This window comes from Leopardus geoffroyi, chromosome B4, assembly GCF_018350155.1.
Source record: "Leopardus geoffroyi isolate Oge1 chromosome B4, O.geoffroyi_Oge1_pat1.0, whole genome shotgun sequence".
Classification (NCBI taxonomy): Eukaryota; Metazoa; Chordata; class Mammalia; order Carnivora; family Felidae; genus Leopardus; species Leopardus geoffroyi.
Window position 1 is genome coordinate 76040716 of NC_059341.1, and position 23920 is coordinate 76064635.

At 43.3% G+C, this 23920-nt stretch overlaps 2 protein-coding genes across 2 annotated transcripts; both read left to right on the forward strand.

The window, feature by feature from the left end:
* Window positions 1-5181: 5181 nt before the first annotated feature.
* On the forward strand, window positions 5182-6439 carry LOC123590713 (olfactory receptor 8S1-like). The gene has a single exon (XM_045464148.1). It carries the CDS (start codon window positions 5317-5319, stop codon window positions 6250-6252), a length of 936 nt encoding a protein of 311 aa, XP_045320104.1. The 5' UTR covers window positions 5182-5316; the 3' UTR covers window positions 6253-6439.
* A 15386-nt stretch (window positions 6440-21825) lies between these two features.
* Window positions 21826-22653, forward strand: LOC123591821 (olfactory receptor 8S1). Its single transcript, XM_045466474.1, has one exon. It carries the CDS (start codon window positions 21826-21828, stop codon window positions 22651-22653), a length of 828 nt encoding a protein of 275 aa, XP_045322430.1.
* The last annotated feature ends 1267 nt before the right edge of the window (window positions 22654-23920 follow it).

Below are 23920 nucleotides of genomic sequence, written 5' to 3' on the forward strand. Positions count from 1 at the left end.
TCAGCGGGATGTCAACATCGATACTGAGCTCCTGGAACAAAGGTTCCACAGAAAAACAAGTGAAGGGGACGGGGAGGTTTCAAGAATGAGGAGGAGCTTAAAGTTGAAAGTCGAGCCTTGCTGAAACACTAGTGTGTCCATCTTAATTTCCACCCGTTGTTTCTGTGGCAATTTCGGTCATGCCACCCAGGAGCCAGGGGAGCCGTGTGGGCACAGAGCAAGTGGGGTGAGTAGGGCCCTCTCATCACCCATCTACCCCCTCCTGGCCCTGCCCGGGCCCATCTGTACACTGAGGCGAGCCAAGGGTCCACACGGATGGTCTGGAAAGAGGAGTACAGCCCCACAGGGACCACGGACTCCGTGGCATCCTCCACCAATGGTGAAGGGTAACGTGCCCTCTGTGTTTGTTACTTATATGTGAGCCCCAATAAATGCTGATGACGCTTCTCTGCCTTACATCAGAAATGCAAAATTTTGACTTCAGACATTTCAAAAACCCTCTGTGGGACTTACTGAAAACAATTCATTACATACTTCAATTACCATTCTTTAATAAACTCCTTTAAAGATTCAGTATGTGCTTAAAATGGAAACACTAGAAACTTAGGGCTGAATAATACTCCCAAGGTGGAGTTATAGCCTTTCATTTAACTATTATAACGGACGATCCTGTCGGAGGAATGAGGAAAACTGCGATGTCCACCGGAAATGAGTTGCAGTTCAGGCGGTAATGTGTCACAGCTCACCTCCCTCAACACTTTCTACGGGCTTTCTCAGGCCAATGATGCCATGGGGGAAATGTCCGTTTTCCAGCAGTTTTTCTTCAAATCTCTCTCTTAGTCTCTTGTTTTTCAACACCCCCACTCCCACCCCAAGCCTAATAATAGTCTTTTCTAGGCTTTCAATAATTCCCTCAGCTCAGAAACTTGAAATCCTGCCCTGGAGAGAACCTCTGTGCCTCCTACTCAATTCACCTTTCTAGTTAAGTGCGAACTGCGGTTAGGGAGGCCCGAGCTCGGCTTCAGACTGGGACTTCAGGGAATACAGGGCAGCAGCCCAGCTTCCTCTGGGGGCCCGACCCAGCCCCGCGGCTCCCTAAGTACAGATGGCCGTCCGACTGGTTCTATTAGATTGTTCTTTCTTTAGGTGATGCTCTCAGAGAGTATTCAGGAGCACAGAGGAAATAAATGAACACCAGGCACGGTACTGCACCTGAGCTCATGTGAGAAGGGATCCATGGAATGTGTGCCTGTTGTTCAGAGCAGGAGCTTCTTTAAAAAGAACCGTCCCTGTCTTTCCATACAGCGGCCTGCATTGAAGAATGACCCCACTCTAGGTTAAGGTGTTCTGGAGAATAGTCCTGATTCTGTGATGTATCCAGTGCTTCCAGACCTCGAGCCATTCTAATTTCCCTCACTCACTGACAGCAAAGGAAAAGGCTCTATACTCTGCCAAGAGACGCTTGCGACGGGGCTTCTGTTCTCGGGACTTACCTACCAAGAGTCTGCTTGTGATCGGGAAGACAGAACATGTGGAGTTGCCTCCTCCAAGAAAAGCCAGGGGAATGGTAATATCTCGTCTGGTTTTCTGGTGGACCCCCTGTTTTTCTGCCTGTAAAGTGCTGTGTATGTTTCAATTCTGCTGCTTTTCCTCTCCCCCCTCTCCCCCCTCTCCACCCCACGATCCCTTCCATCTGTCCTAAAGTCTGAGGTGTCTGCTCCACCCGTTCCTTGTCCCTAAGCTAGAGGGGGGAACATCTGACTCCTTGGCGGACCATCTCCCCAGATGGGACTCTCATATCTCTGCTTCTCTGAATGACGCATCTGTACCAGCTGCCCTAGACACCTTCCCTCCCTCCCTGCTTCACACTAAGGAAGTGACACTTTAAAGTCTGGGCATAGGGGCGCCTGGGTGGCTCAGTGGGTTAAGCGTCCAACTTCAGCGCAGGTCATGATGTCACGGCTTGTGAGTTCGAGCCCCATGGTGGGCTCTGTGCTGACAGCTCAGAACCTGGAGCCTGCTTCAGATTCGCCTCTCTCTCTCTCTCTCTCTCTCTCTCTCTCTCTTTCTCTCGCCCTTTCCCTGCTTGTGCTCTCTCAAAAATAAACTCTTTTAAAAATGTTTGAAAAAAAATAAAAAGTAAAGTCTAGGAATAAATCCCTCTCATGCTTCAGGACCCCAAAGGATTACAAAAAGCAAACACCTGGAATGAAATGAAGGTATCAGAGAGAAAGGTGGACTGTCAGGGGCACTTATTTTCCTGCTTGCTCAGCACAACAGTTAGAAGCACAGTAGGCTCTTTTCCTCGTTGTGGAAGTCCCCCTGCAACAGTTAACCTCCTGACAGCCATAAACTCATAAACATACCCAATATCCTCTCTTATCTCTTTGTAAGAGAAATCGACCGAACGACCAGGTATCTGGTGGGTATGAGGCATCTGTGTTGGCAAAATGGCAACACAGGCGTTTATCCAAGACACTGCTGGAATCCTCCTTCTACATCTCCCATCCCTCCATGCCCCCCCCCCCGTCCACTCCTGCCCACAATCCATGCTCTAACTCTGGTGTCCGTCTGCCACATCTCAGGATGGAAGCTTCCCTTCCCAAGAGTGACTGCCGGTCTGCTTTACTTTTATGCTTCATTGATCTGGGATTAATTGTTCCTGGTCATGAAAGAAGTCTGAGGCATCAATCTGGGGTGCCGCTGAGGGATTGTGAAGGGGAGGGACATGCCTTTGTGACAACTTGAAATCACCCAAGAGAAGTCGCTGTTGCCTTCTTCCATAAAAAATGTGGGTGTCGGGCAGGAGAGAAAAGGCTTCTCCATAAATGCTAAGCTTCTTCAGATGAGAGAGCTTGACGCCCCAGCGGACATTGTAGCCAGGTCCCCCTTATGAGTGAAAGCGGAAGAAGGCAAGCGATTTCCAGGCTAGCCATATCCCTAAATATTTTGAAATACAGGAATCTTTGGGAAGATGGCTTCCACGTATCATTTGACTTTGCTTGTATGGATTCAAGATACGGTGTTCACTTACTACAGTATCTACAATTTTATCCGTGCAGGATCCTCAGAAGTAACTTCTCCAGTTATGCTTCACCACCCCTGGACGGAAGCTACTGTCCTGCAGGCACACAGAGGTGAACATTGCCCTCTCTGTCCTGGCACACAGGTAACCCAGACTTGGGTCTAAGATGGACTCAAGTGGGGCTGATGGATTTGTTAATGGGATCAGAATTTAAGCTTTTCATGATGCAAGTGAGCACCTAGTCATAAGATGGCTGCAGAGCTGAAAGGGTCAGAAGCAGGGCTCTTCGAATCAGTAAGATGAAACATTTCTGTGAAGACAAAAGCCCACTATGGGATCGACTGTGGACTGACAGACAAAAACAGAATACTGCTAAATTCGCCTCAGACGTCCACCTGAGGAAGGAATCTTCACATAGGATGTAGTCTGAGAAGCTAGGGTTCAAAATGATTCTTAGTATCACGATTAACATAAATGGCTCACCATCTGGTCCTCTTGGTTACACAGCTGATCCCTAGAGCAGGCGGATGCAAAAAACACTTAAAAGAAAATCGGAAGACTCTTCACTCTGACCCGCAGGGGGCAATAAAAGAATAACACATCCACAATAAATTACAAGCAGCTTCTTGCAGTGGTGGCAACAATGCTGTGGATTCTACAAAAATGAGACCGCGGGAGGGGCTGCGGCGTGAGGCGGTGTGCTCTGGGTAGATAACAGCATCCTGGAAATTCAGCCGCGGTGGCCTCCACGCAGCGTGAGTGGTCAGCCTGGCGACGCTGGGGGGCAGCAATGTCAGCAGGACTTCTGCGGGGCCGCTAGCGCTGTGGGGGCCGCTGGAGTCGGGGAGGAGACTGTGCTGAGGATAGTCCAGAGGTTTTTTTTCTAAGGCACGCGGGAGATGACGTGGAGAGGCTTCCAAAATAATCGGACAGAAATCTGAGAGGTAATCAGAAGCTAACGGGCAGGCGAGAGCCAGAGAAATGCTGACTTGTGATTGTTGTTGTCAAGTTGTGATCTATATTCTCAAGGAGCTCACAATCGGGAGGGGAAAACTGAGATCGCTGTCTAACATGAGACAAGACACACAGTTCAGACTATGCCATAAGGCACCTGAGAGCAAGTGTCCCAGTGGTTTGAACAGAGAGCTGGGCAGTCAGGACAGGCTAGAAGCAAAAAGCAGGTTTATAGATGACACTGGAAGACCCAGGAGAGTCTGGGTCAGTGGGCTTAAGAGGAGAACATACGAAGAAGAATGTGAGCAAAGACACAGAAACAAATAGACCTTTCTGGTATCTAAAGCAGCCAAAATGGCCACGAGTTGAAGGGCAGATGAAGAAGAATTTGAAGCATCTGAATAAGAAAAGTGTTCCTTATCACTGTGCACTAAGCCTAGACATTGGGCTGATAATTAGAAAAAAAAAAAAAATAATGTAATTCACTTCTACTTCTCCTATTTTTACTTCTATTTGTTGTCAACATGACATTACAAAATATCCCTTAATATCAGACTTCTCTCACGTAAAAATGGGGATAATATTCCTTGCCCCATGGCTAATAATTCCTTATCAAATCTTACGGAATTACCTTGAAACAATTGAGATAGCGATTAAAAAAATGCTCTGTATTTAATAAAGTCTTACTAAATTTAATGCTCTGTTCATAAAGTAGAGAGCAAGGACACACTATGACTTTCATGGTTCCAGGCACTTTTGCCTCCCTAGGCTCCTTTTCTTTCCATTCCATTCTTTCCATATAATAATAAGAGATATTAAAATGTTGCAGTTATAAAGATGAATAGAATGCAGATTCTTCTGATCTTAAAAGAAATTGAAAATGTTTTCATCAGCCATGCAACAACTGTGGCCCTAGGCACTGGACCTACTGTGCCTAATGGATGTCAACTCTGGTAGGGAATCACTGGATGATTTTGAACCAAAAACTTGTGGTTGAGAAACTGAAGAAAGAAGGTTTAGAAAACCACTCAGATATGTGCTAGATTTTTGACGATTTCTAAAGTCTAAGAAGAATTGGTAGCATCTAAATACTATGAATGTGTAGGTGAACCAAAGATATTCATTGGTCCAGTGAAATCCCTAACGGAAGGGCCAGAGGATTCTCTGAAGTTCGCAAAGACTGTGACATAGGATCGGTGATAACAAAACAGGATAAAAACTTTTCCTGAGATGCGGTAAGGGCAGCTTCGAGGGATGTATGGTGAGAGGGGTGATGACCTAAAGGAGACACATCTCATCGCTATTTCTATTCTATTCCAGGGAAATCCCCTCCACAAATGGCCTGGAGGAACCACAGCATCATCACCGAGTTTATTCTCACGGGGCTGTCCGACGACCCCCACATCCAAGCTCTGCTCTTCGTGCTCTTCCTGGGGATTTACCTCCTGACCGTGATGGGGAATCTGATGCTGCTGCTGGTGATCAGGACCGATTCCCGCCTCCACATGCCCATGTACTTCTTCCTGAGTAACCTGTCCTTCCTGGACCTCTGCTTCTCTTCTGTCACTGTGCCCAAGCTACTGAAGGACCTTCTGTCTGAGAAGAAAACCATCTCAGTAGAGGGCTGCCTGGCTCAGGTGTTCTTTGTGTTTATCACCGCAGGGACTGAAGCCTTTCTGCTCTCGGTGATGGCCTATGACCGCTATGCCGCCATCTGCCACCCTCTGCTCTACGGCCAGGTGATGAGCAGCCAGCTCTGTGTGAGGCTGGTGCTGGCCTCATGGGGCCTGGCTTCCCTCAATTCAGTCATCATTGTGCTTTTGGCTATTAACCTGGACTTCTGTGAGGCCCAAACCATCCACCACTACACCTGTGAGCTGCCCTCCCTCTTCCCTCTGTCTTGCTCTGATATTTCCATCAATATTGACATCTTGATCTGCTCCACCTTACTGCATGGGCTGGGAACCTTCCTCCCAATCTTCTTTTCCTACACCCGTATTGTCTCCACCATCCTGCGCATCAGCTCCACCTCAGGCAGAAGCAAGGCCTTCTCCACCTGCTCCTCCCACCTCATCGCAGTGATCCTGTTCTTTGGCTCAGGTTTGATTCGCTATCTTATGCCCACCTCGGGTTCCTCCCTGGATTTGCTCTCCTCCTTGCAGTACAGTGCAGTCACGCCCTTGGTGAATCCCCTCATCTACAGCCTAAAGAACGTAGAGGTGAAGGCGGCTGTGAGAAGGACAGTGGAGAAATACCTACACTATTTTAGGTAGTGAACAAGGACGCAGAGTGCAGGAGAGAAATTTGTTTTGCCATCTGCTTGAACCTCAGGTAGAAGAACTCTGCGGTGCCTGGGCGGCTGGTTGGTTGGTTAAAGCCTCTGACTTTGGCTCAGGTCACAATCTCGCAGTTCACGAGTTCAAGCCCCACGTCAGGCTCTGTGCTGTCAGCACAGAGCCTGGAGCCCACTTTGCATTCTGTGTTCCCCCGCCCTTCCCTGACTCACGTTCTGTTTCTCTCAAAAATAAATAAACATTAAAAAAAAATTTTTTTTTTGAAAGGAAAATTCTAGACCACTAACTTGAAGGGAGCCCTGTACCATCCTCTCCCTGGCTCTCCCAACAACAAAAAGTAAAATACATGAAATTGTATCTAGTTTATCTCTGTGGCTTATAAAGGTCTGTTTTTTCTTCAGCTCCTTTATACCATAGCACCACTTCCTTCGTAGAGCTCATGATTCGATGTTGTGTCTCCTGAATTAATCAGTAATGTACTTTATCTTGTCACCCTTATTATTTTTTGTCCTACTGATCTACCTTGTTAAAGGTTTATCCATTTTATTGCCCTCTGTAATATTTAGACAATCGTTACTTCCCCTTTATAATTTTTTTTTTTTTTCAACGTTTTTTTATTTATTTTTGGGATAGAGAGAGACAGAGCATGAATGGGGGAGGGGCAGAGAGAGCGGGAGACACAGAATTGGAAACAGGCTCCAGGCTCCGAGCCATCAGCCCAGAGCCGGACGCGGGGCTCGAACTCACGGACCGCGAGATCGTGACCTGGCTGAAGTCGGATGCTCAACCGACTGCGCCACCCAGGCGCCCCACTTCCCCTTTATAATTTTAAGCTCATCTTAAATCTGTGTTTATGAAGCTCAACTTTATTTTTTTTTAATATGAAATTTATTGTCAGATTGGTTTCCATACAACACCCAGTGCTCACCCCAAAAGGTGCCCTCCTCAATACCCATTGAAGTTCAACTTAAAAAAAAAAAAATGTCGACACCTCCCACGAAAGATTCCAAATTTATTTTACTTTAACAATCTTCCTCCTCCCTCTGCCCCTTCAATATCCTTCCCCAGTTTTTGTTTTTGTTTTCACCCTTTGGGATTTTCTGTCCCTGGATATTATCAACAAGTTATTATCTTTACATTGGGTGCTGTTGAAATCAATTAAATTCTGGATTTTAATCATAATCTATGTTTAGGCTTCATTCTATGTTTAAATTTATTTAATATTTACTGGCATCCCTTTCACAGCACATTCCCCCATTTTACTTCCCTTTGGCACATCAGAGCATAATGGTTAGCGGCTTTGGGAGCTTGACAAATTCTTTACCTATTCTGTGTCTCAGTTTCCTAAATACAGAATTGGGATAATAATAGTATCTACATAGTATAGTCATTTTGAGGATTAAAGGAAATGGCACGTAGAGCACCAGAACACTAACAGCCACCGTTTGAGTGTCACCAATCATTATTCATGAGTTCTTTATTTCATTCCGTTTTTATTTTGTTGTCATATGTACTCCTCTAGATTTTTGGTAAGAAGTGGGGATTGTGAAACATTCCAAGACCTTGCGTATCTGAGAGTCTATTTTTACTCTACATATGAAAGAGAACTTACCTTGCTGCAGAATTTTGGGGCGTCCTCTTTCTTCTTCTGGACATATTATATACACTGTCATCTGGTATCTAACGGTCTTCAGAATTGTAAGACCAGCATAACATTCTTGCACAAACAATAGATAGAAAACAAAATAGCACTAAGGGAGAAAGAAAAAAAAAAAACCAGTAAAAAAAATTTTTTTTTTCAAGAACATGGCAGAAAATATCAGTAATGGGAATATACACTCATCGCTTACAGGGAAAAGACTTTAAGATTGGGTTATAAAAGCTATATGTTATATACAAAATAAAGACTTCCAAATAAAGACTTCATAATGGATAAACTTGTAGAATCACTATGCTGTTCACCTGAAACTAATGTAACATGGTATGTCAGCTACACTAAAAAAATCCAATTATCGTAAACAATAAAAAATCATAATCTCAAAAAAAAAAGACTTCAAAGTGACTCATGAAGTTTGAAAGTTTTAAAAAAATTGTTCAAAGATCTAGAGGCGCCTGGGTGGCTCAGTTGGTTGAGCACAGGACTCTTGATTTTGGCTCCGGTGAGGATCTCAAGGTTTGTGGGATCAAGCCTTGTATGGGGCTCCATGTGGATACCACAGAGCCTGCTTAGGATTCTCTCTCTCCTTCTGTCTCTACCCCTCCTCTGCTCTCTCTCTCTCTCTCTCTCAAAATAAATAAATAAACATTTTAAAAATAAATAAAATAGGGGTGCCTGGGTGGTTCAGTCCATTAAGCATCTGACTCTTGGTTTCTGCTCAGGTCATAATCTCACACTTTATGAGTTCCAGCCCCGCATCAGGCTCTCTGCTGCCATGGCAGAGCCTGCTCAGGATCCTTTGTCTCCCTCTCTCTTCCCCTCCCCACTTATGCTTTCCCTCTCTCTCAGAAATAAATTTAAATGAATGAATGAATAAGTAAATACATAGTTGTTCAAAGATCTAAACTAGAAAATGCATACAAGGAGAAAGCAGTCGTCAAGGTCTCATTGTCAGTCAAAACTGAATTTGAAGAAAAAAAATTAGGGGTGCCTGGTGACTCATTCAGCTGAGTATCCAACTCTTAATTTTGGCTCAGGTTCTGATCACAGGGTCATGGGATGGAACCCCACACGGGCTCTCACTGAGTGTGGATCCTACTTAAGATTCTCTCTCTCTCTCTCTCTCTCTCTCTCAATGTTTCTCTCTCTCTCTCTTTCTCAAGTCACATAGCATAAAATACTGTAGAAAAGAACAAGGGAAATTAACAAAAATATAATAATTGTGGAAGATTTTATACAGATTTTTAGAGTTCTTAACAAATTAAATAGTCAAAACAAAAGTAATGACAAGGGAAAAAAGGATAATATAATTAAAATTAATCTTCTAATAAGAATATATCTAAATATATATATACACACACACCCTGCATTATAAAATTTCAGAAAGTCAAGGTTGAATAATATAAGGAATGGATTGACCAGGGAGCAACATGAGGGAACTTTCTAAGCTAGCTACAAGAAAATTAAAGAAAAGAAGAACCTCCCCCCCCCCTTTCAGGGCTGGAGCATGCGACCCACCTTGCTTTCTGAAATATCTTGGGAGACTTATGGTAGCAATGTGAATGAGCCAAAATTTTATCTCAAACAGACCCTATTTCAAATCCTTGCCCAAACACGTAGTACCTGTGTGACCTCAAATAAGTTATTTAAGGGGCATTGGCTGACTCAACTGGTGCAACATGCTTGATCTCCAACGATCTCGGCGTTGTGAGGTCAAGCCCCATGTTGGGTGTAGAGATTGCTTAAAAACTTTTTTAATAATACATAGGTTATTTAATTTCTGTGAGTTTCTCTCTAAAATGAATGTAATCAGGGGCACCAGGGTGGCTCAGTAGGTTAAATGTCAGACTTTGGCTCAGGTCATGACCTTGCATTTCGTGAGTTGCCCCTCATCGGACTGACAGTTCAGAGCCTGGAGCCTGCTTTGGATTCTGTGTCTCCCTCTCTCTCTGCCCCTCCCCCACTTGTGCTCTGCCTGTCTCTCTCTCAAAAATAAACATTAAAAAATTTTAAATGAGTGTAATCATATACTTCTCCTGTGAATTTTTAATTTTTTTTTTTGATGTTCATTTATTTTTGAGAGAGAGACAGAGCATGAGCCAGGGAGGGGCAGAGAGAGAGGGAGACACGGAATCCAAAGCAGGCTCCAGGTTCTGAGCTATCAGCACAGAGCCTGACACGGGGCTCAAACTCACAGACAGCGAGATCATGACCTGAGCTGAAGTAGGAGGCTTAACCAACTGAGGCCACCCAGGTGCCCCATCTCCTGTGAATTTTATAAGGACTCAGTGATATTACGTAGAGACCTAGGCACATACATATTATTCTCAGAACTATATATAATCCAAGCATACAGGTACACTGAAATTATTTCACCTTTTTTTAAGTTTTTAAATTTATTTTTGAGAAAGAGAGCTGGGGAGGGGCAGAGAGAAGAGAGAGGGAGACTCCCAAGCAGCTTGCACATTGTCAGCGCAGAGCCTGACATGGGGCTCAAACCCATGAACCATGAAATCATGACCTGAGCCAAAGTCAGATGATTAACTGACTGAGCCACCCAGGCGCGCTGAGATTAATTCACTTCTAGTAAATATTCACCAAGAATATATTAAGCACATGTCGCCCTGATGACCATACTTTAGTATGACCAGACTTTAGTATCAGTGCTTTGCTGATATCTACTATGTAGCATGGGTAAGAGACGGACATCATAGCAGAGAACCCAGCTGAAAGACTGGGAACATGAGAAAGCAGAGGTAGGGATGAAAAATTTAAAATATCTCAGCTTTCCAGAGTTTATGATCTAATTATGTTAGAACTGAAACAGTGAACTCAGCAACAGTGAATGATTAATTGTCCAAATGCCTTTAATATGAAAAACACACATGCTAAAGGAAAAGAAAAGAAAGGGAAAGGAAATCAGTCAGCCAAAGCCTGGGATTGCAAATTCTGCTTATTCATTCACTGATTCACCCATCGAGCTTCCTGTGAGCATCTAGAATGTGTGGAGCATTATATATTGACGGGGATTTAATACTAAAGAAGGAGAGTGTGCTGTGCTATAAGGGTTAATTCCAGCAGATGCCGAATTGGCCTGAAATTTTTTACTGAAATAAGAGACACATCTGCATGGCACTGATCAAGGTATGCCATGAAATGGTCAAGGTATGAAATGCACTGATTAATGGTTTGCTTTGTATCCATGGGTCCACGGTGACTTTTGAAGTGGCTTATCCCAGTGTGTCAGCATTGTTTATTGATAACAATGAGACTGACTGTATCTGGTCTCAGTGAGACCTCATAGAGACCTCTGCTATTGAGGCTGGTTACATAGCAAGATCAATATGATTAACAAGGTACAAGGTAGTTCTAGAATCCTTTTGTACTTCCTGGTTCCAAAATGTTCCACGCACACATGAGTGATTTCTGATCTAAGAAATATGTCCTGCCATGGCACTGTGGAAAGAGGACAATTGGAGCCAATGCCAGGTGTCTCTGGATAACTTGCTGTGGGGTCGCTTTTGGCTACGAGGTTATGCTTACTTGATGCTTTTGCTATGCTGTGTCCCTTTAGGCAACAACCATAGATTTGTAAGCATTGTTATTTGGGGTCCTGTGAGTGCCCTTTAACAAGCACTAACTGCTGCCATTAGTTCGGTTGGTATCAGAAGGGGGATTATAAGTCCAGTCCCTGATTCATTTTTAACTAAAAATATGGCTAAGGCATTACTGAGATAGAAAAACTCTGGTTCTGCTAAAGGGGGTGGAGATGAATCATTGATGCCAGATGGTTGCCAAGTCACCCTTGATTTGAATTAGCACGTTTTCAAAGCAGTTATTGGTAATAAACCTTCCAGTGGAATCTGAAAATGATAAAACCTAAGCCTCAGATCTAGCAAAGTGGATTAGCAGGAAACTTCAGGCAGGTCCTCAAAAACTCAGTTCCATGGTGGCTGCGTTCAATGTTAGCAAAAATAAAAGCTCAGCATCTCCTTTCGTTGGGCTTAACCCTCTCTGGCCAGGAGATGGCGCTTCAACCAAAGGAACCTGGGGCAGATATACCTGCTAAATTAACTATATCTGTGAGACCAATTAACTAAAAAGGTGATTCAGGTGGGACAAATTGACCATGGAGGACAAGAAAACACAAAAATAAGGGATTCTTGAGTGAAAAGAATTGTGACTGCAGTGTACTAAAAAAAAGTTCCCTGATGAGCCCTTGTGGAAACGGCTACTGAGAATTTTAGACCCAGGGGCAAAGCCCCCCTCCTAGAACACAGCTAAGTGGAGGAGAATGTTTGCTAGCCCCTGAGCAAACGTTTGGGCTTACCTTGGATCTTTGAATCGCTGCTACCTTTGCGGAGATGGTTTGTGCAGCAGCCACTTCTTGACCAGGCTGGATGGAGGAAGCGATGTGTCACGCATATCCCGATAGGTGGGAGCTCCTGGTTGTGGTGTGTGCCATACACGTTGATGGTTTCTTTCTTTCTTTTTTTTTTAATGTTTATTTTTGAGAGAGAGAGAGACAGGAGAGGGAGAGAGCAGGGCAAGGGCAGAGAGTGAGGGAGACACAGAATCCAAAGCAGGCTCCAGGCTCTGAGCTCTCAGCCCAGAGCCCGACATTGGCTGCAACTGACAATCCGTGAGGTCATGACCTGAGTCGAAGTCAGCCGCTTAACCAATGAGCCACCCAAACGCCCCCATGTTGGTAATTTCTAATCAAGAGAGAAAGCATGTGCTGTATGGCCCTGTGGAAGGAAGATAACTGAGCTCCACCCAGTCCTCTCCCCTTGCTATGAGGCAGCCTTTGGCTGTGATGCATATCCATATTTTAATGCCGCTGTCATATTGTATCCTTTTCCTATAAATCTTAGGTTTGTAATATTTGTCATTTTGGATCCTTGGAGTTTTCTTTATTGATGGAAACATGTCTAACTCTTGCCATTAATAAATATATATATATATATATATATATATATATATATATATATATCCTCTTGCCCTCAGGGAGTTCGCAGTTTAGTGGGAGATGAATATCAATTATGGGGTCAAGAGGCAGGTTGCATGGCTGGCAGGGAAGACTTCTCATGAGCCATAAGGAGAAATGATTGGTTGGTCATATAGGCCTCTGCAATGAAGTCTGAATGAGCTAGGATTATTTTACCCTAAACCCATAACCAAAGAGACCACACTGGAGACCTTGAGAAAGGTAAATCAAGATATTTGGGTTTGGGGAAATTGCATCTTCAGGAAGAATGCATTATAAGAACTCAAGAACTTGAATGAAGTTCCCATAGAAACTTGGAAGCGAAAACAATAGATGCCTCTCTCTGAGCATTTAGCAGCAATTTGCAACTGATTAGGCCAATGAAATGCAAAATGAAGATATGGCAGAGTTGACCATTAATATACTCAATGTGTTATTGTATCCAAAAATGTACAAAGGGTCGGCAGCTTGAATATGTCCCACCAAACTCTAATCCCAAGTTCAAATTTCATGGTTCTCCTTGGCTGAGCTGTGGCTGCTACCATCAGGAAGCTGGGTCAGTGAGGCTCAGGGCCCCTGAGAGTGCTGTTAGGAGCAGTGTGTGCAGGCCTTTCTCTCCAGGAGCTGAACATGGATGTTCCTGGGAAGACTAGCACTCCAGTGATGAGTCTATAGGTCACGGGTTGGCATTACCTCATGCAAAGGGATTTCTGTCCAACTACCAGACATCTAAGGAAGAACTCAAACTGAGATAAGTCTTCCTTTCATGAGGACGGGAAGTCACACGGAGCCTGAAGTGCAGAAGTATGTGTCTGGAGATGGGATGGCAACTTGGAGGCTCCTATAGGCACACAGGTGTGGACTCTCCTCTGCCAGGAGAATGTCGCCACTTACTGAACTCAAACAGCCAGACTTTGGCCACAGTGAGCAAACAAAACAGTATAGAGAGACACAGAGATAAACGTCAAGCAGAAAATAATCAGAACAACCCACAAAAAATGTGGAAGGAGATAGAAATAGATGGACCTAAATAAACAACCAACACAGAAAAAAGACAAACAAACAGTGAAGGCATTAAAGAGATTCAAGTACAGTAAAATAAGAGACATTCTAGAAACAAGAATTATAATTTTCCTATTTAAAAACTCAGACTTCTGGTTTTGGCTCAGAGTTGCAGAGGGCTGGCAAGCTATCACTCCTGCTCTTACAATAAGAAAAAAGCTGGGCCATTCTTTACAGGGCTAGAACAAACAATCTTAAGTATGGAACCAAAAAAAGACCCCCAATAACCAAAGTCATGGTGAAAAAGAAACCAAAGCTGGAGGCATCACAATTCCAGACTTCAAGCTGTATTACAAAGCTGTAATCATCAAGACAGTATGGTACTGGCAGAAAAACACACATAGATCAATGGAACACAATAGAGAACCCAGAAATGGGCCCACAAATATATGGCCAACTAATCTTTGACAAAGCAGGACAGAGTATCCAATGGAGAAATAGTCTCTCCAGCAAATGGTGTTGGGAAAACTGGACACCAACATGCAGAAGAATAAAACTGGACCACTTTCTTACACCATACACAAAAATAAATGCAAAATGGATGAAAGACACTTAAGTCTCACTTAAGTGAGACAGGAAACCACTGAAATCCTAGAAGAACACAGGCAGCAACCTCTTTGATCTCAGCCACAACAACTTCTTAATAGACATGTCTCCAGAGGCAAGGGAAATAAAAGCAAAAATGAACTATTGGGACCTCATCAAGATATAAACTTCTGCACAATGAAGAAAACAATCAGCAAAACTAAAAGGCAACTAATGGAATGAGAGAAGATATTTGCAAATGACATATCTGATAAAGGGTTAGTATCCAAAATCTATAAAGAACTTACCAAGCTCAGCACCCAGGAAACAATCCAGTGAAGAAATAGATGTTTTCCAAAGAAATAGATGTTTTCCAAAGAAAACATCCAGATGGTTAACAGACACATGAAAAAATGCTCAACATCACTCATCATCGGGGGAATATGAATCAAAACCTCAATGAGATACCACCTCACACCTGTCAGAATGGCTAAAATTAACAACTCAGGCAACAGATATTGGCGAGGATGTGGAAAAAGCGGAACACTTTTGCGCTGTTAATGGGAATGCAAACTGGTGCAGCCACTTTGGCAAACAGTATGGAGTTTCCTCAAAAAAATTAAAAATAGAGCTATCCTATGACCCACCAATTGCACTACTAGGTATTTACCCAAAGAATAAAAAAACACCGATTCGAAGGAGCACATGTACCCCAATGTTTACAACAACACTATGAACAATAGCCAAATTATGGAAAGAGCCCAAATGTCCAACTGATGAGTGGTTTAAGAAGATGTAGTATATATATGCAATGGAATACTACTCAGCAATGAAAAAGAATGAAATCTAGCCATTTGCAACAACGAGGATGGAACTGGAGGGTATCATGCTAAGTGGAATAAGTCAGTCAGAGAAAGACAGATATCATATGACTTCACTCGTATGTGGAATTTGAGAAGCATGGCAGATGAACATAGGAGAAGGGAAGGAAAAATAATATAAAAACAGAAGGGAGGCAAGCCATAAGAGACTCCTAAATACAGAGAACAAACTGAGGGTTGCTGGAGGGGAGGTGGGTGGGGGGATGGGTTAAATGGGTGATGGGCATTAAGGAGGGCACTTTTTAGGATGAGCACTTGGTGTCATATGTAAGGGATGAATCACTGGGTCCTACTCCTGAAGCCAAGACTATACTGTATGTTAACTAACTTGGATTTTAATTAAAAAAAGAAAAAACCTGGTCAGGGGCACCTGGGTGGCTCAGTGGGTTAAGCGTCCCACTTCAGCTCGGGTCATGATCTCTCAGTTCATGTGTTTGAGCCCCATGTCAGGCTTTGTACTGACAGCTGAGAACCTGGAGCCTGCTTCAGATTCTGTCTCCCTCTCTCTGCCCCTCCCCCACTTGCTCTCTCTCTCTCTCTCTCTCTCAAAAAATAAATAAACATTTAATAAAAGAAAAAGAAAAAAGCTAAGGAAAATTAAAAGTCAACAACTTATCTTAACCATCAGAGAACTGTCTTGGGCAGATGCCCTATGGAAATCTGGAAAGGAGCAGGTACCTGTAGGGAGACACAAGACCTGAGCATTTGCTTACTCAGGACAGAAGCCGCTGGTGCCATATAAACTGGGAGGAAAATTAAACTAGAAATGTTGATGGATTACTGGAGGCTGACAGTGTGCCAGTGTGAGGCTCCCCAAGGGTTGCAGTCATAGGGAAGCTCCCACCTTCTTGCAGTTTGCTCCTCCAGGAACCCCACCTGGCTCTCACAGGGAGGATGTGGGGGGACGCCAAAGGAAGCTCTCCCCGTGGGCTGGCTGGGGTCGGGGAACAGCAGCCACAATCAAATCTTCCAGGCCCAGCTCCCCTACCTATCTCTCTTGTGGAACAAAAGGCTCAGGCTGAAGCAGGAAATGCATCAAAGCCCGCCGGGTGCTGTTGTGGTCCCCTTGCAGCCAGGGAAGGGATTCAAAACCTTAGCCTGCAGAAATTCGTGAAAATGGAAAGGCGAAGGTACAAAAATAGCCAAAACAATTCTGAGAAAGAACAGAGCTGGATGACTTACATTATCTGATTTCAGGACTTATTATAAAGTTACAGTATTCAACACAGTGTTGTATCTGCAAAAGGATAGCAAAGGAATAGACATGTAGATCAATGAACCCAAATAAATCCGTGCAAATATAATGAACTGATTTTTGAAAGGTGCAAAGGAAACTCGGTAGAGAAACAATAGTCTTTTCCACAAGAGGTGGCAGAGCAATTGGATGACAGAAGGGCAAGTGCAAATTAAAAATAAAAGGCTAGGGGCGCCTGGGTGGCGCAGTCGGTTAAGCGTCCGACTTCAGCCAGGTCACGATCTCGCGGTCCGTGAGTTCGAGCCCCGCGTCGGGCTCTGGTCTGATGGCTCAGAGCCTGGAGCCTGTTTCCGATTCTGTGTCTCCCTCTCTCTCTGCCCCTCCCCCGTTCATGCTCTGTCTCTCTCTGTCCCAAAAATAAATAAACTTTGAAAAAAAATTAAAAAAAAAAAAGAGAAAAATAAAAGGCTAATTCTCCTGTCGAAAAGAAAGGAAGTAACTTCTCTCCCTCATCGCTTTTCTTAGAGCATTTACTTTAAAAAACTTGTAAGTTCTTCCTCTGTCTCCTGGAAATGTATGTAAATCTTCTTAAACGTTAAAAAGCCCCTTGCCGGCTTTACTGCCTGGTAATGTCTTTCTCAAGAACCTAAAAACCAACTCTTCAAAATGTAATTACAAGAGAAGACAGTTCCCCTGTCTCCTGCTTTCTGGGGAATGGTAGGAGCCTAACCTCAGAGGGGTCTCACTCCAAGTTGCAAAACCACGTCATGTCATAATGGTGTGAGAAGTTTGTTTTCCTTTGGATAGAGCCCATTAGCAAACCCACACAGCCACCTCAACTACCAAGTAAGTCTAGAATGAGCACATGTGTGACAAATGGTGCTGTGAAGTTCTCTTACTTAAGGACTAGTTATTGTTTATCATGTGACTATGTATGTAATGAGTTGTGTTTGCTTGACTATTGCTGGCATAGTAATAGGCAACCCTTCATCTGCCTCCTAACTGCAGTGCTGGGCCCAAAGGAGACATTTATGAATGGTCCACCAGGTTCTGTATATGATGGTGGTCTATTCTTTCTGGATATCACATTTTCATCTGATTATCTGTTTAAGGCTTCAAAGGTTAACTTCCAACCAGAATCTAACTCTGTGACATCAATAGTCAGGGAGCCATCTAATTAAAGACAACTGGAATACTGCTTTTCTGTGTTGAAGGTTTTGCTGTCAATTTGCTCTTTTTCCTCAGACTAAAACCCTGCAGGTTCATTCAGTACTTGACCAACAGGGCAGACAGAACACTACAGGATACTCAGATGATGGGCCAAGTGCAATGTGATATAATTCACACAATGTGTATGTGGTGTAAAGGAATAGAGGGCATCTTCTCACTGGACAACACATCTCTATACACAGTACAGAGTTCTGTGTGCATGCAACACTGACCCTACTCCCTGAGTTTACCCTTTAGACACTGGTAGACTCCCCAAAGAAGTAAATGCTATCAAGAAAAGAACTTTATAGCTGTAGGTTAGTTATGTCTAAGACACCTGCTTGCAAGTCTTGCTTCTTTGGTGTATCAAAACATATTTTGTGATGTGCTAAAGTTCCTGATGTCTACCAAATATTAAAGTGCATTTTAGCCTAATTTATTATCTGTATTTTTTTTAATGTTTATCTATTCTTGAGAGAGAGAGAGAGAGAGAGAGCACAAGCGGGGGAGGGGCAGAGCAAGAGAGGGATGCAGAATCCAAAGCAGACTCCAGGCTCTGTCAGCACAGAGCCTGATGCAGGACCTGAACCCACAAGCCGCGAGATCATGACCTGAACCAAAGTTGGACGCCCAACTGACTGAGCCACCCAGGCTCCCCTATCTGTATTAAGTTATAAAAGTAGCCTTAGATGACTAGAAATTCTGTTATTTGTATTAAACAGAGATCTTTTTCTGAGTATGTGGCTCATGCTGTTGTGAAAAATGTTTTACCTCTTACCTTTGTCAGTTTATAATGAGAAAACTTCCTTTTACCCTATGTAGCTCAGAGAGCAACTTGATGTATTATCTCAAACACAATAAATATGCTCCTGAAGGCAAAAAAAGAAAAGGGGGTTATTGCAGCTTTATTTTTGATAGTGGGACATTGGAGACAATTGTAAGTTCTTTCTCTGTTTCCTTGAAATGTATGTGCTGGTGGTGGGACATTGGAGACAGTTTGGGTTAGTTATGAAATCTATTTTAGGAAGATAAAGGCTAAGCTGTTATAGAAGAGATCTTCAAATGCAGTGCCTCAGACAAAATAAAAGATTATTTTTCTCTTAAGTCCAGAGACGTATGGGTGGTCCCAAATGAAAGGCACCAGTTCCTTATATATTGTTGCTTTGTTATTTCCTGAGAACTTGGTCAATCACCATTCAATCCTCATCCATGGCAAAGACTGATCATCTGTCCTCAGTACTTCCCTTTTCTTCTACCTTTCAGTAATAGAACTTTCCCATGTTTTAGACACATGACTGTTCATATAATGCAGAGACCACATTTTCCAGCTCAATGTGATCAAAGTTAGAGAGCAGTCAAGGAGCTGATAATTATTGAAACTGGATGATGGATACAGAAAGGTCAATAAACTGTTCTTTCTACTTCTCTATATGTTTAAACTTGTTTACAATAAAAAGGTTTTGCCACAATTAAAATTTGTCTTAAAGTTTTTAATCTATTTGAATTTTATTTGAATTACAGTAAATAAAATAATTTTGGATGACATGATAAATCCTTATTTTCTTCTTTTATCATTAAAATATCTTTAGTATCTTTTTCATTTTCTATCTTTTATCATAATCTTATTTGTATAATCATAAATATGGTTTAAAACATAATGAAATGAGAAGGAAGGAAAGACAAAGGGAGGGAGACAGGAAATTCCAAGTTTTTGCACTAGGAATCCTTAGAATTCCTTATTTTTATCTGTAGACATTATTGGCCACCCTAGGTCCCATCGTGTATGATGCAACCCACTGAAACAAGAGTAATTCAGAGGAAGAATAGTTGGCCCAGGAGAACTCATTCACATTCAGAGCAGGCCTCCTACTTAAGGGCCTCTCCAGGGAGCTCTGTCACTCTCCAAAGTCTAGAGTCAAGATCAAGTCCCTCTGGCCATTGTTATATGGGAAGCAGAGTTAAGAAGGCTTCCCCTTAGACAGAAGACTATAGGAATGTTTCCTTGCTAGGAAGTTCCACTCCTGAATCCTCTAAAGGAAGGACAAAGTTGAGGGAAGCCCACAGAAGCCCTAGCCATATCTGGAGCTTTTGCTCTAGTGTTGGAAGGATGCCATTCAGTATCACCCATTGAGAACATCACTTGTTGGCCTAGGGTGCCCGGGTAAAGACAAATCTCCTTCTCATTCATATACATCTTCTCCTAAAACTACCCACTCTGGGAACCTGTGAGTGTCAAACCATGAACAGAGAGATCAGATCCTCACTTATCACCTTCCTGAGTTATCCATCAAAGAGAAAGGTGAAGGTGACAAGTATACCTTGTTCTGGTCTAGACCAAACCCTATCACTGTACATTTTACCAGGTGTTCTTGTTCTCAGTGTTCTTGCATTCTCTCTCTCTCTCTCTCTCTCTCTCTCTCTCTCTCACTCTCATTGGCATTTACCATCCCTGTGATGCACAGAAGATGGTCCAAGATTGACTTGGCTTTATCCAAATCTCCTGGTACCAACTCAGAGAGTAGCACAGTCTTCATGGACTTACATGCTAAGTACTGAGATTACAGAACAAACAGTAGACAATATAGATTCACAGAAACCCTGGAATGGGAAGACCTTGGAGTAGCTGATGTGCACAACCCTCACCTCCATTTTGAGGGCTTCCTCCTGCCTGGCTTCCATAAAATCAGCACATTTGTGTGCCACTTCTGCTTGGGTTGACACAGAAGGGAAGAAAGGATTTTTATTTAGTACCAGTAATACCTAAGGAAGTTGTCCTTTAATCTTTAGAATTGCTTTTTTAAAAACTTTTTTTTATTTATTTCTGAGAGAGAGAGAGAGAGAGAGAGAGAGCATGAGTGGGTGAGGGGCAGGAAGAGAGGGAGACACAGAATCAAAAGCAGGCTCCAGGCTCTGAGCTGTCAGCACAGAGCCCAACATGGGGCTCAAACTCACAAACTGCAAGATCATGACCTGCGCCAGTTGGGCACTTAACCAACTGAGCCACCCAGGCACCCCTAGAATTGCTTTTTTTTTTAATCTTTAGAATTTCTTTATTTTTTTTTAATAATTGTTTTTATGTTTATTCATTTTTGAAAGACAGAGACAGAGCACAAGCAGGGGTGGGGCAGAGAGAGAGGAGGACACAGAATCTGAAGCAGGCTCCAGGCTCTGAGCTGTCAGAACAGAGCCTGATGCAGGGCTCAAACTCACGAACCACGAGATCATGACCCGAGCCGAAGTCGGACGCTCAACCAACTGAGCCACCCAGGTGCCCCGAAATCTTTAGAATTTCTAAGCTGGAATGGACACTAGAAACCATCTAGTTTTCCAAGATTTTTAAAATGTTTATTTATTTTTGAGAGAGAGAGAGAGCAGGGGAGGGGCAGAGAGAGAAAGAGAGACAGAATCTCAAGCAGGCTCCACACTGTCAGGACAGAGTATGGGGCTCAAACTCATGAACCATGAGATCATGACCTGAGCCGAAATCAAGAGTCAGACATTTAGCCAACTAAGCCAACCAGGTACCCCCCGCCCAGATTTTTTTTTAATAAGAGACTCAAGTGACTTACTCATGAACTTACTGGGGCAGAGAAAGGTCTTGCACCATCATTAGGTATCACAATATCCCTATCAATCACTCATTCATCATGATCTTTCAGCCACATAGTCAGTCCAAATGTTCATCACTTATTCACTGTGCTGATCAGAGCCTTCCTGTGGTTTGAGTTCATTTCCTTCTGGAACTGGAGAATAGTACTTCTCAATGCTCTGGAGTCCATTCCCAACTGCCTTCCTTTCTTTCTCCAGTCTGGATGATCTCTGTTCTCTTCTCTTTCCTTTCTAGGTCTGATTGTCTATGCTCTTCTTTTCTACCTTCTCCACCTTGGCCAATAGCTTCCTACCCTGAGCCAGGAAGGGCTGATGAGCCGTGAAGCTTTACTCCCAATGTCTCATCCCCAGGCATGCTCTAAGACTGATAACTCATTTGATCATTCTTCTCCATTCTTGCCCCTCTGAAGGGGAACTTAAATGCTCCATGGAAGTTGGTAACAACATAACCACAGTCACTACATCTGTTCTCTTAGGACTATCCAACAACCCTCAGATCCAGGCCCCGCTCTTTGTGCTCTTCCTGGGGATTTACCTTCTGACCCTGATGGGAAACCTGACGATGCTACTGGTGATCAGGGCTGATTCCCACCTCCACACATCCATGTACTTCTTCCTGAGTCACCTCTCCTTTCTGGATGCTTTCTATTCCTCAATCATTGTACCTAAACTTTTAGAGAACCTTCTTTCCAAATGGAAGACTATATCCCCTCTTGAGTGTTTTACTCAGATCTCCTTGGTCATATTTTCTGGGGCCACTGAAGCTTGCCTCCTTTCAGTCATGGCCTATGACTGGTTCCAGGCTGTATGCCACCCACTGTTGTATGTGGTGGCCATGAACAGGAAGGTATGTACTGGCCTGGTGGGAGCATCCTGGGCCATAGGAGTGGGGACAGGCCTGGTTAACAGCATCCTTCTGGATCAGCAGCATTTCTGTGGCCCCAATCTTGTCCACAGTTTTGCCTGCGAGCTTCCCCCAGTCCTCCTGCTGGCCTGTTCTGACCCTTACATTAGCATTGCCCCCATCCTGACCACCATGGCGGTCCTGGGCCTTGGCACCCTTGTCCTATTTCTGGGCTCCTACACCTGTATCATCATGACAGCCCTGGGGATCAACTCTGCCACGGGTCGGAGGAAGATCTTTTTCACCTGCTTTTCTCATTTTCTTGTGGTCACCATCTTTTATGGTTCAGGAGTTTTCAGGTATGTCATACTATATCTCCTAAATGTAAATGTAGGGTATCCCTTGCCCTAAAGTGGCTTTGGTCTGTAGAACAGGGCATTGCAAAGGAGCAGGAAAATTACTATACTGGAATTCAGAAGGCCTAGGTTCTAGTTCTGGTTCTGCTGTGGACTAGCTGTGTGAATTATAAAAAAATCCATTTTATTTCTCAGGTCTCAATTGTCTAAGTCTGAAAGATGAGCTTATTCAAGGACTAGAGACTTTCCTACTTTCACTAACCTATGATTAATAGTTCTCAAGAGGAAATCAGACAGCCCTTGGTAGATTATTATTCAGTGCTAGGCAAAAAAATAAATAAATAAAACATACAATTCTTGAAACAGATGACATCTTTCTTTCCTACTGGAAGGTGATGTCTCTGAGCTGCTTTTACATGGCTCAAGCTCAATTTTAGTATGTAGAGAAAAGAAATATTATTAACCTCACTTTCAGGTAAGGAACCTGAGTTTCAAGAGTAACCAGGTGACTTCTCAAATGTTCCAGAACAAGTTAGTAATGGAGCCATAATATAAACCAAGTCCCACTGATTTCAAACCTCATGCTCTTTCCTACCATGCTTCTCTCAAACATAAACAGCTCTAGCTGACAAGTCCTCACCTACTAGGAGCAGACTAATTAATGGTCCATGGTATCCACTGAACTGGAGATGGATTTGTACAAATTGCTCCATATTTTCTCACCTGCTTGTTACTTGGAGAGAAGGCAAGGGTGGAAAAGGATGATAAGGAATAGTCAAGAAGAGCTCACCTGAGGCTGTGGGAAAATCTCTTTATCTCTCTCTGCCTGATTTTCCTCATATGCCATAAGGAGACAATAAGATTTCTCCTACCTACTTCACAGAAATGTTAGGAGGGATAGATGAAGAATAATGACAGTAAAATGAATATCTTTTTAAATCAACCACACCAGAACCCACAAAGAACATTCCAATGGTGATGGCACTCTAGCACACACACAAAAAAATTAATGTTTCTTTGGGAAATACTCCCAGTGACACTTAATAAAATGCACCCCAAGATTTATTCTTATTATTTTAGATTAATATCTTGTGCTTAGCACATTTTTATTTTCCACGCTTGGCTTCTTTACTAAGCCAAAGAAAAATGCACCTAAAAGGACAAATGTTTGTTCCAATAAGCATTATATAAAATAATGTGCCATGGGGCACCTGGATGGCTCAGTCGGTTGAGCAAAGGACTTCAGCTCAGGTCATGATCTCACAGCTTGTGAGTTCGAGCCCCACGTCGGGCTCTGTGCTGACAGCTCAGAGCCTGGAGCC

What these genes read in the sequence shown, in the direction of transcription:
- LOC123590713 (XM_045464148.1), top strand. Translation starts at nt 5,317, where the DNA reads ATGGCCTGGAGGAACCACAGCATCATCACCGAGTTTATTCTCACGGGG.
- LOC123591821 (XM_045466474.1), top strand. Translation starts at nt 21,826, where the DNA reads ATGGAAGTTGGTAACAACATAACCACAGTCACTACATCTGTTCTCTTA.